Source organism: Alosa sapidissima, chromosome 16 (genome assembly GCF_018492685.1).
Source record: "Alosa sapidissima isolate fAloSap1 chromosome 16, fAloSap1.pri, whole genome shotgun sequence".
Lineage (NCBI taxonomy): Eukaryota > Metazoa > Chordata > Actinopteri > Clupeiformes > Clupeidae > Alosa > Alosa sapidissima.
In genome coordinates, this window is record NC_055972.1 from 23,444,112 (window position 1) to 23,459,186 (window position 15,075).

General features: G+C 45.5%; 1 protein-coding gene across 1 annotated transcript in view; it reads left to right on the forward strand.

Annotated features, from left to right (window-relative positions):
• The window catches only part of fbxw4 (F-box and WD repeat domain containing 4), a 34,652-nt gene that overhangs the window by 2,255 nt on the left and 17,322 nt on the right, over nucleotides 1–15,075 (forward strand). The window contains exons 3-5 of the mRNA XM_042065088.1: nucleotides 160–351; nucleotides 610–742; nucleotides 1,497–1,591. Of these exons, the coding sequence (XP_041921022.1) occupies nucleotides 160–351; nucleotides 610–742; nucleotides 1,497–1,591 (420 nt within the window). The remainder of the gene's footprint in view (nucleotides 1–159; nucleotides 352–609; nucleotides 743–1,496; nucleotides 1,592–15,075) is intronic.

A 15,075-nucleotide genomic window follows, 5' to 3' on the forward strand; every position in this document is an offset into this window, starting at 1 on the left:
GTATGTCTTTCACCTGGGTGTGTCATGGACTGAGTAATACATCATAGCTGTGTTTAGTCTCCTTGTCACCTTAATCCCATAGAAACCAAATTGAGATGTCATGAAAGGAGAGATGTGCGAGGGCGTGATTTCCACTTTCTTGATTGTGTTTCCATACAGCTTGTTGCCATGGCTACAGCTGGACCATGATGTGCTGTATCTCTCTCAAGCTGCAGACATTGGAGCGTACCATCTCAGTCCAGATAGGGGGAGGGGGAGGTTTCAGCACAGCCGCTTCGCTCTGTTTTCAGGACACCAAGAAGATGTGTGTCGATTTGTCCTGACAGATACACACCTCATCAGTGCTGGAGGGTACATTTGGGCCATGTGTCCCCTTCACCTTTGTATTACTAATGTTTTTAGTAAATATATGGAACTGGTATTCTGTGTTTTGTCACACGATGTACGAATGAAAAATATATCTCTCTGCACTGGAATGCCCTCCTGCAGCATAATGTTTTTGGTGTATAAGGGCCTGAAATCTCCGTCAGATTTTTTGTAGTCACAACTTTACTGTATTGTATGTTCTATGTCTCAGTATTGAAAGACATGTTGTTTCATCTATCTAAGGGATGGCAAAATCATCATCCATAATAGAAGAGATGACTTCTCTATGGAGTTCTATGCCCACAGCCAAGAAGTGAACTGCATCGATTGTAAAGATGGCCTGATTGTGAGTGGCTCCAGAGACAAGACCGCACGGGTAAGAGGAAGGATGCAGACAGTAATAACTGCTTACAACAACCTTCATTTCATCCTGTCAACAAACAGAACAGTCTCATATGAGTCCATCTTTGTTTGCAAAAAAGACTCCGTATCCTTACTGTCAGAGGTTTTGTGGTCTAGTGGCCACTGATGTATAATTAAAAACGTCGCTGTAGAAGATGTCACTCTTCTGTTATGGATCACTAGTCGAGTCCCATAACCTCTAGTTTGATATGGCTCCTTTCTTCCATGAAACTACTCTGATGGAATTCTTTAATGTTTATTGCCTGCACAGTTATGAGCCAAACATGTATAGCCTGTCCAGGAATGGTAAAGTTTATTCAGGTGTTGGGATGTGAAAAGATAATTCAGAGTTGTGATGTGGCCCAATGGAAGAGAATGCTGGAGATACAGTAGCATCGCAGTGGTGGTGCATCTTGTGCTCTTGCCAAAATGGAGACTTGGCAAGCCGTCGGTTTGTGACGTGTTATTCGAGTATTCCTGTTGGGAGCACGTATTGGAGAGTGGAGCAGGTGGATGTTTGGGCTGAATAGTCTCTAAATGTCCTGATTTTGAATGTCCTTTCTCAGGGCAAGCGTCACTCGTTTGTCCATCCTTTGAAAAGAAAGTCTTATTCTTAAGAATGTGTGATTCATGATTGGACTGATGTAGCTCGGTATACACTGTGAGTTGTATTTCAGTGTCCCCAATGTCTTGCACAATTTTCACTTGTCTGTGTGGTTGTTTTGTAGATCTGGACACTTTCTCCAAATCGTCTAGGCAAATGTTTACACACCATCCACACCTTTGATAGGGTCTGGTCTGTTGCCTTAAGTCCCACCATAGGGTAAGTTTTGTCTTTTTAAAATGCCCCTTGCACTTAAGTCATTAGCCTTAGACCCATAGCATGTTTTTGAAGAAAAGCAATACAGTGAGGATTTTCCTAAATTAGTTCATATAACTCAGCATTAATCACAGGATTTATTCTGGGTTAGTCTGATGCTTGGCTGAAGGTGTGTGTGTGTGTGTGTGTACTGTATGTACAATGTTTCATTAAAAAACTGAATTTTGTAATGTTTAGCTTGGGTGTCATCTTATACATGTACACATACACTCCCACACACATATTCTGCAACAAGCCATGTAAAGTTTTCAGTGTGTTAGAAGACCATCTCCTCATCTGTTATGCCATCTGTGTGATTCATGGCTTGACCGTGACTTCATGCCCCGTGCGTTTGTGCAAATCTGAGATTGTCCAAACAGTGAGTGTGTCAACAGTATCTGAGGACCACTGGATAGAAGAAAGGAGCTAGCTAGGTGGGTGGGTGTTGCAGGGGTCGTTGTGGATGGGCAGCATATAGAGGGGTGGGTGTGGGGGCATTTGGGGGGGGGGGGGGCATTGTCATAGACAGGGAACTCCGGTGCAGGTGGCTGGATGACTCCTCGATTTATTGCCAAGAGGCGGCTTTGATGTCAGTCAGCCAACACCTCTGAAGTGCATGGGGAGGTTGGATAGGGATGGGGGTGGGGTGGCAGGACAGAATAGGAGAGGTGGGGAGGGGGAGATGTGATCCACCCCCCTTAAATGCTTACCAAGCAGAATGTTGTCCCCCTCCGTGTCACAGAAACATGGCCTCTTATTCCCATGCTGATGTCCCCTCTCTCTCTCTCTCTCTCTCTCTCTTTCTCTCTCTCTCTCTCTCTCTCTCTCTCTCTCTCTCTCTCTCTCTCTCTCTCCCTCTCTCTTTTTCTCTCATTTGACTTCAGCCTTCTACCCAATATACAGTGGAATCACCATTTTCCTCCTTATCCATGACCTTGCTGCTAAATACATTAATACTGAATGTCTCAGCATTATTGTGCACATTTTGGTTCAATTTGTGCAGAAATAACCAGCAGACTGGATGGGTATCGCTACTGATTTCTAAAATCAGTTCAAATCTGTTTCACATGGTCCCAATTCAGTTTGATTTCCCATATAGATTCTCTGAGGGATATTTCAGTTATACCAATTTTGCTTAGATATGAAAGAAAACTAATGGTGTGCCTTGAATGGTGTGTATTGAAAATATTAATGTTTACATTGAGAATTTACCCCAAATCTGTTTCAATCTACGTATTATTCACGCTTCCACAGCAAAAGGCATACAGCCTTTGCTGTAATATCTTTAGGTGCCTTTCCATTATTGTAACTAACGGATGCTCACATCATGTTTAACCAATAAGCATCAAGCAGTGACCGCAAACCCTACCCAGCTTTTAGCTTTTCGTGACAAGGTGTAAAACTACACTACGGCTCCCAAAAAATGGATAAATTCAGGTTGCTTGTCATAGATAACATTATATATTGATATGATGTAGTTTTCCTCAAGACACTGCAGTCAGTTCTAACCTTGTGCAGAGGAGAGTCCCACACACGTAAAAAAAACCAAGGGAAAACCTGAGGTAGGATTTAATGGCAAAGCAAGGTGGCCTTCCCCTGCCTGTGGCTTCCCCTGCCTGTGGCCTTTGATTACTGGGCCGTGTGTCCTCCCACTCACACTTTACTGACACTCGGACACATGAGTCCGGAACGCTAGCCGCTCTTTCACCTGCTCCGCCGACGCTCCCGCCAGCTGATCCTCCATCTCGTCTGACCGCCACCGAAAGAAAGGAAAAAGAGAGGAAAAGAAAATTAAAAAACGACAACGACTGGGGGGGGGGAATGAGAAGTGTGTCATAGGCACCCCCCACCTCCTCCACCTCCAACCCCGCACCCTCCTGCTTTCCTTCTGTCAACCCAAATGTAATCATAGTAGTGGCATCACTGTTGTGTGTCAAGGAGAATCGGGGTCAGATATGCAGATGCTGAGCCAGAGTCAGTCGGTCTGAATGGCAGGCCGACAGACAAACGGACAGAATCAAGTGGCAGCTGAGACGTTCATTCTGAAGGCCAGAGAGGCTTGCTGGCCTGGCTGGTGTCCAGCCCGGCGGTGTTCAGGTCGCTCAGCCGATATGTCAAGCCCTAACGCTCCTGTCTCCATCGACGGAAAGTCCACCTTCAGAATCACTGACGATTATCCACATCATTAATTCTCCAATTTTAAGGCTGAAATAGCAGACCCTTCAGCACAGACGGGTCTGGCCCAGTGCACCTTTTAACATAGTCATGACTGGAGCAGGTCATTAAAATGCCCGGAAATCCACTAACCTGTAAACCATTTGCTTTTTTTAAAAAAAAAAATTTAAGAATCGTTTTGATGAGTCGAGTGAAGTTTTAAAGCAACGATGCTTTGTGTTTTGTTGTTTCCTTTGGTTGTTCTAAAGGCGTGTCACTGTTTTTTTTTATTTACTCTTAACTTCACCAAAACCTCCAAAGTAACCTGACTTGAAAGGTTTTTTTTTTTTTGGGTGGGGGGGGCTTTTTAACTAGACAAACTTGAATTCTACACTGATCCAGGACCTGGACATTTGGTTGCAAAAGTGACATTTGATGGTAAAATCAGCAGGCACGTCACCTAAAGCCCCCACACTGGTGAAGAGGGCCAAAGGATGTGTTAAAGCCCAGATTCATGTTTCAAGGATGAATCTGGTGCTGTCGTTAAAAATGAGTAATCTGAATTCAGAAAGGATGAGACAAGGGGGAATGAGAGACAGAGAGAGAGAGAGAGGAGAAAAAGAGAGACGTGTCAGAGAGGCTGTTCTGTGTGTGTGTGTGTGTGTGTGTGTGTGTTATTGGTGATGGCACAAAGCATGTTTTAATTTGGAGAACCAAGGCAGGGCGAAAGAGGAGCCCCTTGTGTTGCAAATGTAATTGTTCCAGCGTCACGCTTGGGCTATCTAAAGGGCTGAGAGTCAGAGAGAGGAGACACAGCCGTGTGCGTCCCTGTCCCAGAGAGCGAGAGAGAGAGAGCGAGAGAGAGAGACAGGAAAGAGGAGAATAGGAGGTCCTGGAGCCAGTCAGGACTGGGTCAACAGTATAGGCAAAAACTGATTGTAACGGGATGCAAGAAATTAATAAAAATCAAGAAAGAAAATGGACAAATTCAATTGAATGGTGTCAGTTGAATTTGAGTGACCGTTTTTTTGTCACAACCATGCATCCAACCATCAAAGCTCTCGCCTTATCTCTCTCTCTCTCTCTCTCTCTCTCTCTCTCTCTCTCGCTCTCTCTCTCACCCCCTCCGTCCCTCCTCTCATCTCCCTCTCTTTCTTTTTCACTCTTTCCATCCGTCCGTCTGCCACCCTTCTGGCTCCCTGTTTGCCCATGTGCCCCCATCTCCTACGTCCATTTACTCTTTTTTTTTCCCTCACAAGCCTCCTGTCTTTTTTTCATCAAGTATCATCTCAAGGTCTATTAGGAGTATATTGTGGCTGGAGAGAAATGGCAAGGTTGCGTCTGCACCGTCCCCCGGTCCTGTATCTTTTTACAGCTGATTGGTCCCAGCCAGAAACCGCCAAGCCGTGGCCTTTCTCTGTGATTGCTTCGGTGAAATAGATTTTTTTTTTTTGTCGACACCACTGCGTAGTGTATTGTGTGCCGTTTTTATTTTCGTTATGTCTTGTCCATGGTTTGAATCATTCACAGCTGGGAACCTTGGTCTGGTGCCGTGAAAGTTTCAGAGGAGTTAACGGAGTCTTGTGTTAGGGGGGACCGTTGGACGTGTATGTCCATTTAGGCTCACAGGTAGGATTCACAGACTGGAATGAAAATGTTTCTAAATTGTAATGCCCTGGGCCATAGCTTGCAGTTTCTTTGAGGCACAGCTTCAGGCGAACCCCCCTGGCCAGCCAAAATCCCCCTGACTGAAAATGTATAAGCACACTCTCTGTATATTTTGTTTTTACACCAACAGTGCTTCGTTTATACCCAAGTCCAATTCAGACAGTCAGTGCCCCTGTCAAAGGACAGTCAGCAAAGAATATAATCAAGAAGAAAAGAGAGACATGAAAAGATGTCTGCCCTAATGATCTCTAATTCTTTATCTGTTAACCCCCAACCTCTGTTTGCTCCCTCCTCCTCCTCCTTCAGCCCCTCCTGTCTGAGTTGTGTGTGTGTGTGTGTGTGTGTGTGTGTGTGTGTGTGTGAGAAGGTGGTGGTGGTGGTGGTGGTGTGGGGGTGCTTTTGTCTGCCATGTGGGTCTTCAGTCAGCCTGCTTCCACTGATGTGGATTCATCTGCCCTCTTTCCAGAGGAGAGCTCCTCATGTGGCCACTAATGGCCTCTCATTTGCATCCGTTTCATCCTGACCCCGGCTTCCTGCCCGATTAGGGCCGGCCGAGGCAGACACACACACACACACATACACACACACACACACACACACAGCAGCAGCACTTGTGGCAGCATCATTCCCCTACACTCACTCCAAGCTAAAGACAGAAGTGCATTTCTAAATCTCGGGGGGAAAAAACTCTTCAAAACACTGAGTTTGTCTTGGCATGCTTCAAAACAAGGAAGACTTTCCGTGACTGGGTGATTTTCTTCGTTATTGCCTTTTCAGTTCTTAGCTACACTTGTTCGTCTTTGCCCGGGGTGAAAGCATCTGCCAAATGACTAGATGTTAATGCAAAGTGTGAATATGTGAAGAGATTAGGACGACTCTTTAAGATGATGTATTCCCATGAAAAACACTGAAGAAAAGTCAGCATGCCACTCTCAGTCCTGCCACAGTATGAAGCAGAGCTTGGCATAGCCTTGGGGGTTGATGTGTGTGTGTGTGTGTGGGGGGGGGGGCTGCATTTGTTTCCCCACAGCACGTTGATTGCTGATGATTTTTGTTTCGGCAAACAAACGCTGGAGCCATGTTTCAAAGAGAGTATTAAATGCCCTCTCAACGATACCCTCTGGACCGAGTGCCACCCATGCAATTCTGACAAGTGCTAACATACAGGTCAGGCTATGTCAGATTCGGATTTTGTGCTAGCTACAGGAAATCTAATATGTCTAGCAGACAGCCGACTGTGCCTGTATCTAGCCTGAAGATTGCGCATTGCACGAGGTGGTCAAGTAGTGCATCGCTTGTTGTCCCCCTGACTAATATGTGTTGGGTTCTCATGTATGACAACAAAACAGGACTGACATGTTAGAGTATGTGTTCATATAGATCCATATTTAATGACGTGGTTGTCGAGGGTGATGGCAGCTGACTTAGTGGAAAGCAGGACAGTTAGCAGCTAGGCTAACGGATGGAGCCATTGTCCTTTCATTCTTAGGGCCTTGATGTCCAACTATTCCGTCGTGTGTCTTTCTATTCTCTGGACGTCTGCGAGTTTGCCAGAGGTGACCAGGATAACTGTGTGTGTGTGTGTGTGTGTGTGTGTGTGTGTGTGTGTGTGTCTGTCTGTCTGTGTGTGTGTCTGTGTCTGTGTGTGTGCTGCGCGTGTGTGTGTGTGTGCGAGCGAGATTAATAGTCGGCTCAGCTAAATTGTTTCCTGTAATGCCAGACCTCTGCTGACAAGATGGGACTTGTTGAGTGTGTGAGACTCTATCCTGGCCAGGGGAAACTCTAGCCCTGAGTGTGCACCAGGTTACACCCCAGCAAATCAATCGTCCTCTGCAGACTAGCGCCACCCACCCATGCAACCTCCCCCATCGCCCCCCATGCCTTTGATGTGAGGTCTTCCCTCACCCTGATACAGGTCGATAAGCCTGTCCACTCTTGCAGCCTTCTGGAAAGGGAGCTTCCATAGTTTTCTGATTAAGCAGAAAAGCACTTATAATGCCGATGTGCAATGAAAATGAAAAGAAACTTTAACTGGAAAGTGGCTGTCAAAAGATTACATTCAGCAACATGACTGCACTTAGAACTGAGAGGTTGTGGAAATCTAGAAAAGAACAAAAATAGTATGGTATTCATTTATCCATCGAAATGATTTGTTTTCTAGTATGCTGTTGGTCACCTTACCATCTATTAATATCGATATAACACATCTGCTATGTGTATACAATTATATAATTTGGTGACAAAAACAGTGTCTACTGATAACAGACTGAAGCAAAGTTGTTTTTCAGAAATGTGTGATTCATTCACGTGGATGGAGACTAGATGGAGTTGGGGCATGAAGTCACAGAGGAGTATCCAGCATTGCTCTCTTTCACAAGACTGACCCCTAGCCACGTTACTTCACCAGACCTCTGAAGTTCGCCTACAAAACTACCCAATGCTGCCATCTTTGCCCATACAAAGAGATCCGGGTGTTCATTGAAGCTAACTACCCATGGCAAGTTAGCTTTGGGTTAGCAAAAATCAAAGTGTGCCGTCTTAATGTACCGGAGATCACAGTATCGAAGGCAGAGGACAAACGTGTGTAGAGCAAAATGTTTGCATTTCCGATTTATTCATCCCTGCAAGAGTTTAACAGGTGCGATAATTCAAAATCCCCATGTTATTTTCCCATAGGAAAAATCTGGCTTATCTTGGCTTAAAAAGTAGGCGATCTTTAGAGGCTTCTAGAGCTCAAGAACGCTTTCTCCACCATCCCCTTTGTTCGCCTATAAGCCAAATTGTGTTGAAACATTTTTGTTGGAAGATATGCCTTAGGCTTAGATGTAAGGGACATGCCAATAAGAATAGATTTGCTGCTCTCTTTAGTTCAAGTGGCTGATCTCCAGAATTGGGTAGAAGTAATTGGGATTTATATTCTGTTTGGGAGTTGGTGTTGACTGACTGCTATGTGCTGTTTGTATAGCTAAATGTACATTCATTCATATAGGCACATGGAGTGCTGCTCAGTGAGGCAAAGTGCGTCAACACTTTGATCACTTAACTTCTGATACAAATTCAACCCTTTGGCGACTCATTATCTTTAATTGTTCTTTCCTGCGTCGCTCCGTTTTAACCAGCTTACTTGACTTTATTCCACTGGGCACCAGAACTCACAAGGCGTACCCTAAGTGCCCAAAATGCCCACTAGAATGCATAGTGAAAGGGACAAGGGTCAGCCAACGGTTGCCTGCCTGCCTGCTTGCCTTCTCGCCCGCCTGCATGTCGGCATCAAAGGGCTCGGGCACACAAAGCCACAGTGGTGGCTTGGGGGCCGCCGCTGACCACTCCAAAATGGAGGGAGTGGGCAGTTAGGAGGGAGTCAGGGGGGTGGTAGTGGGGTGGCAGGGGTCCGAGAGCCTGCAAAGAGAAGCAGCCCCAAGGAGAGGTGAGAAAGGGTCATTTTGTTTTCTGACGGGGGGTCTGTGTTTTTTGTCCCGAACTCGTCAAGCACAACCGCCGAGATGTTGCTGGGGCCGTGTCTTTTGAGACGCTCAATAGGAAAATAGCTGTTGGATGAACCCTCCCTCCCAACCCGTAGCCCTCTGCAAAACGCCACTCTTGCTCCCAGTGGCTGGAGCGTGACCCCTGACCCTGGGTATCAAAGTACAGCAAGACGCCCCTCCCTTGATGCAACCAACCCCCCCCCCCCCCCCCACCGCACACACACACACACACACACACCCTCCCGCCTTCCCCTTCACCACCCGCCACAGTTCCACCCCACACCCCTGCCTCCATCATTCCACCCCAGTGTGGAAGAGATAAAAGAAGACGAAGAAAAAGAAAAGATCCCACGTCTTTCACCCTGCCCCTCTCTCTCTCTCTCTGTCTCTCTCTCTCTCTCTCTCTCTCTCTCTCTCTCTCTCTCTCTCTCTCTCTCTCTCTCTCTCTGTCTCTCTCTCTGTCTCTCTCTCTCTCTCTCTCTCCTCTCTCTCTCTCTCTCTCTCCTCTCTCTCTCTCTCTCTCTCTCTCTCTCTCTCTCGCTCAAGCTGGGCTGTGTCTCAGGAGTCAAGAATTCAATTTGTCCGTGAGGGTTTTATGGGAATGAACGAAAAGAAAGGCCAAAAGAACGAGGGAAGAAATGAAAAACAGAGAAAGAAAAAGAGAAAGAAAGAAAGAGGCTTTTAACAATAAAGCGATAAGGCACAGGGTGTGCATTCCCACACGTTAACTACAGGGCACCGCGCAGCTGAAAGCCCAGCGCGCGGGAGCCTCTGACTGGGACGACAGGTGGTGTCTCGTCTGATTGCAGCCAATCGGCCCCGACTCCGCAGGCCCTCCGCAAGCACACCATTACAGCACGGCCCCATGCAGGTGTTGTCCCAGCGAGCGCGCTCGCCATGGAAAACTTTTGTTATTCCCAGGAGGAAAAAAAAGACACAAATCCCTTAGGACCCCTGGGACTGCAACTCCAGGAATTTGGCCATACAGATACTCTCACCATAGATTTGTATTTGAGAGAGAGAGAGAGAGAGAGAGAATCATTTTAAAAACACTAGAAAAAAATAAATAGAGTAAAAGAGAAATTTTCCGCAAGGAAGCTCAGAATGCGCTTTTTTGTATTGTAATTTTGACTACAAGGCAAGATATCAGATATGTGCAGATTAAATGAAAATGTGCATTGTGCATTGCCACTCCAGGAGGAGCCCATCTAGTAGATGGCACAGAGATCAGTGATAGTAGATGGCTATTGCGGTGGGCATCAGTGAGTCCTTAGCTGCGGAGATCTCTGAGTCAGGGGAACCACTGTCTGAACACTAGGTTGTGTAGAGCCATGCATCCCAGACTATGTGCCGTGGGAGTTGCACAGGTGTGTCGCAGAAATGTGTTTTTTTTTTTTTTTTTGCCATTGTTATTGTCACTAACGTTAACAATTGACCAAAGTTTGTCTTTTTAATTTGCATTTTATGGAATCACTTCTAAACCGTATTTAGTGTTATATCTACATACTTTTTTGTCCATCTTGATGCCGTTTTTATTGGTCAATATTACATTTGTGTGCATATATTAGCCGGGGTGGACCTGAAACATGTCACAACAACCTAGCTGCATTCAGAAGTCACAAAACTTGTATGCCAGTAACTTCAATGCTGGAAGGTTTAGAAAGAAACTGGACAAAAAAAAATGATGCCTGGAAATGAACCTGACCCACCCCTGTTGTCATGCTGAACAGACAAACTGTAGTCTACAATCGGTAGCTTGCCAACATTATATGTGTTAAAATACATTTTTTTGTGGCGGGGTTGGGTGGGAGCAATAAACTGTAATAAACGTATGGTTTTTGTATATTTAATATCATGGTGGCTTGCAGTAAGATTCCCTCATAGTAAATAGTCTGCTGCCAGAGACAAAACTTAAAGGTTGTATCAGCGATTGCAGGCCAAAAAAAGGCCCAAACATAAATGAATCACATTCATCTAATCTTTCCTAACGATCCGCTAGCTTCCCGCCCCATAAGCAGGCCGTCAAAAAAACGTGTCTGTAGGCAGCCTAGGCCTCCGAGATCTGCACACAAAAACAAATGCTATCAACAAGTGTTGCCAACCACTCAAAGGCAAAATAAAGTGTTTTGACCAATAACCGACGAGATGCGCATTCAGGAGAGTTTCAATTGCATGAAAGGGAGGGGGAGGGAGTAGAGAGTTAGCTCTCTGTTTTGTTTGAACATCAACAAAAGTGACGATCCCCCGCCATCACTGATACAACCTTTAAGGAGACACTGGGGTAGAGGGAATATCCAAGGGGTCCCAGAGCAGTCTGTAGCACAGAACTAGGCTTCAGCAGTTTGTTCAGTTCCTTAGAGTCGCCAGCTCTGTTGCTGCTGCCCCAAGAGATTGCTACAAATAAAATGGCATTTTGCCACAGACTGGTAAAAGATAAGCAACGTTTTGCAGCACACATTGAAGGACCAAGTGTCTGATCGACCCCTTCCTGTAGGCAGCCTCAGTGTTATACTTATAGTCAAGTCGGTTTTCCAGGTGAATCCCAGGTAACTAGGCCACTGTCAAATCTTCTCCCAGGGTGAATAATAATGGTCAGCTATGTCCTGGTCCTCCTAAAATCCAAACCATCTCTGCCTTCATCACACGTGAGAGGAGGTGATTGTTCCCACACATTGTCTTAAAGCGTCAAATGATAGGACTCTGAGTTGTATATGAAGATTGAGGTATACAGGGTGAAGAGAAAATCAGTGACCAATCCCATGCGGTGCTGTTGTACCCTGGCTACGTTCACCTAGATCTCCTTCCAGGGATCTACTAGTCTGGAACACCATCACTTTCTAACATTTTCATCAGACCCCAGAAAGGACGGGCCAATCAGCAACGAGTGGGGATGACGCTGTAGTTTCGAAATCAAAAGTGGCTGTGGTAAACAGTAAGTAGTAGCAATGCAATGCCCGTAATCATCGCAAATTGCCCCAAAAGCCTTCTCTGGGTCTGTTTGATATAATGTGATGCTAAATGTCAGCAACCTTGTGCAGGGTAATTAAGTATTTCACTTCACTGTGGAAGTTGTAACTCAAGGAAGATGGGTAGGATTTGGCTATCTACTCATTTTGTTTGCCCACTCCAAATAGCTCACACCCTAGGATGACATACTCTGTACAGTCTATACTTTTAACATTATGGTATATATGCGTTTACTCAAATTCATTTCTGGAATCACAGAGGGATCCTGTTCTATTCACGACACAAACCAGCTCATAAGAGTTGGACTTTAGCACATAGCCTGAGTGTTTCATGTTTGCATGTTAATTTGTCTTATTCACGAACTCTGTGAACTCTACGGTGCACTGAGAAAACTCTAAAATGAAAGTAGCAAAGTTTTTAGTCATGTCACAAATGACGTTTGCAAGAAATTATATGCACAACGTCTCTGCAAAGTCTCACCTGGAAATAACACAGGAGCATTGCAAGCAATATCAGCAGCTTAGTAATTATCTGCCACTACCATCACCCTATTCACCATTGCACTGCACTTGTGTCACCGTGCGTGAGAGTGTGACAAGTGACTCAACAGCCTACAACTGCCCATAGGCAAGCCACAAGGAATGCACCATTATAAATATGATCTTGTTGTGCACATAGTTCTCTGTGAGAAACATCAGTGGCAGGAATGTATTTCGTTTTTTTTAGTTGTTTTTTTTTTGTGATTAAGCTTTTTACTGAAAGGGTTTTAAGACGGTACAAAAACACTTATCGGCATCACCATAACAACAAAAGACAATACCCATGTCCACACCACATTGCGTTCAAAAGTAGAGAAAGGAAAGTATGGTATTCAGAGTTACAAAGACACATATCATTGATTTCTAAGAAGCTCACGAATGTTCACCACTGTACTTTCTCAGGCAGGCACTGTTTTGGCCTTCGCTTAGTCTGGCAGTGGAATACTCCATGTTAGCCATATATTGTACATTCATCAGCCAACGTCTTCAAATTTATTTTCAAATTGACTTCAAATCGATCGTTTCATTTTTGTTTTTCTCCCAAGCAGCCTCCAACTTGGATGGGGTTTTTTTTTTTGTTGGTCTAAATTGACACAGGGGCCGTTCCACTCGGATAAGCAAAAAGGCTTGGAGCAGAATGTGGTTGTGACCCCAGACACAGAGGACGCGAAAAGGAGCCCCCAAAAGGTCTCCTGAACCAGGGTGTGAGCCACAGGGGGGTTCCCACAGAAGGCTGGGAAGACAGAGAGAGAGAGAGGGACCGAGGGACCGACCCTTTCCACTATTGTCCCCCCTCCTCCAGGGCAGTATAAATACATCATAACCCCTCTTTTCAATTCAAACATATTAGAGGCCTAGATGAAAGCACCTCTACAAACTAGATACATCCCCCCGGACAAAGACAGGGGTCAACCGAGACAAATTAACAACCCCGCCTGGACCGCCACAGACCTCGGCTGAAAGGCTGGCTGCTGGGCTCAGGGTTAAACTCCCCTTTGAAATCCATATTTAGCCCAGGGTGTGCCAGCCGTAGGCCTGATTTGTCTTGGACGCATGTTGTGGATTTCTGTTTTTAATGGACTTGTTTTGTTAGTGTGGACATGCATTTTTGTCTTGTTTTTATTTTGGATTAGTGGGATTAATAGAGTGGAAATAAAATAATTTTCCCTCGCCCTCCCTGTTGCTATTGAGGTCAGGAATAGCGAGAGGAGTCAGCTTCATTTGTTGATTTAAAGTAGCTCTTTGTTAATATGGTGGGTGTTTTGAAAGGTAGAATTATTTTTATGAGTGTGGTATTTCTGACGTATGTTCATGTGCCTAAGGATAGTATTTAAATAAAGTTTATCACCTTACAGTTCAAGTGTCAGTGGTGTTTAGGTCAAATTGATGGAACTTTGATCGGTCTGTCTATATTGATATACTCAGAACATCCCTTGCCTAAAGGATCATGGAGAAATATTCGAAAGTTATTCAAATGTGTAATTTACAATGGTGTACCAAAGCTACATTTAAAACTTTAAGAGACCATTTTGTAGTAAGTTTCTAAGTTGGACTAATGGCAGATTTAGCAAAAAACAAGTTTAATAAACAAGTATTGCTGTTTATATAATTATATATTACAGAATGTGTTTGCATTTTTAATCCAGTGGAATGATCTAAATGATGTGTTTGTAGTGGTGGTCTTGGGAAAAGAAAAAGGGGGGGGAGGGGGGAGCATGACCCGATATGTGCGGTCGGTTGTGTTGGTTTGGCCCTAACAATGTTGTTACTGTTGGACGGTCTGTTCTCAGCAGGGGCTGAATCAAAGTTTGTGTGACCCCGGCACTAATTTCATGCTACACAGTACCTCGAATAATGATGTCAGCTGATGAGGTTACCAAAATGGTTGTGTTGGCGGTGAACCCCCGACATGTTCTAATGATCTTGAGCCTGGCTGTGTTTTTAGGGCAGAGGGCTCGGCGATTTTGGTGCTGGGGGTGGAGGTGTGTATGTCGTGTGTGTGTGTGTGTGTGTGTGTGTGTGTGTGTGTGTGTAGGGGGGTGCTATGAGGCTCAGAGGGTAGTATCAGTGTGAAGGGATGGGGGAAAGGGATTGAGGAGGCTAGAGGGAGGCGGGGGGGGGGGGGGGTGTATCAGCCCCCCCACCCCAACATGAGGCGAGATCGAGTCCATGACCTTTTACAGCTATAATATCACTTAGACGCTCTCTCAGATCAATCAGATCACATCAGATGGCAGCTTGGGAGGGGCTGAAAAAAATGTATTTCATTGTTTGTGTCGTTCTTATTTCTCCTTTCTTCTCCCCCTCACCCCCCATCCCCCCACCCCGCAAACCCCCCCTCCCTCTCTCTCCTTCGCCCCGCCCGTATCGGACTCAGCGAGGGATATGTAATTGAAGTAATAGAGGGTAATAAAGGCTGGGAAGAGAGGGAGAGCGTGGCCTTGCCCCCATTGTATCTTGTGTCACAGCGAGGTCGGAGGTCACCGAGCCGGCATATTCTGCGAGGGCGCTGCGCCTTCATTGGGGCAAATGAGTTTACCCAACAGTAATTAAAATACCGGCGCAGGCCCCGCGGGCTGAATGCGCTTGATGGGCCACCGCTAACCGAGTTGACAGCTGCCATGTCTGTCGCTGC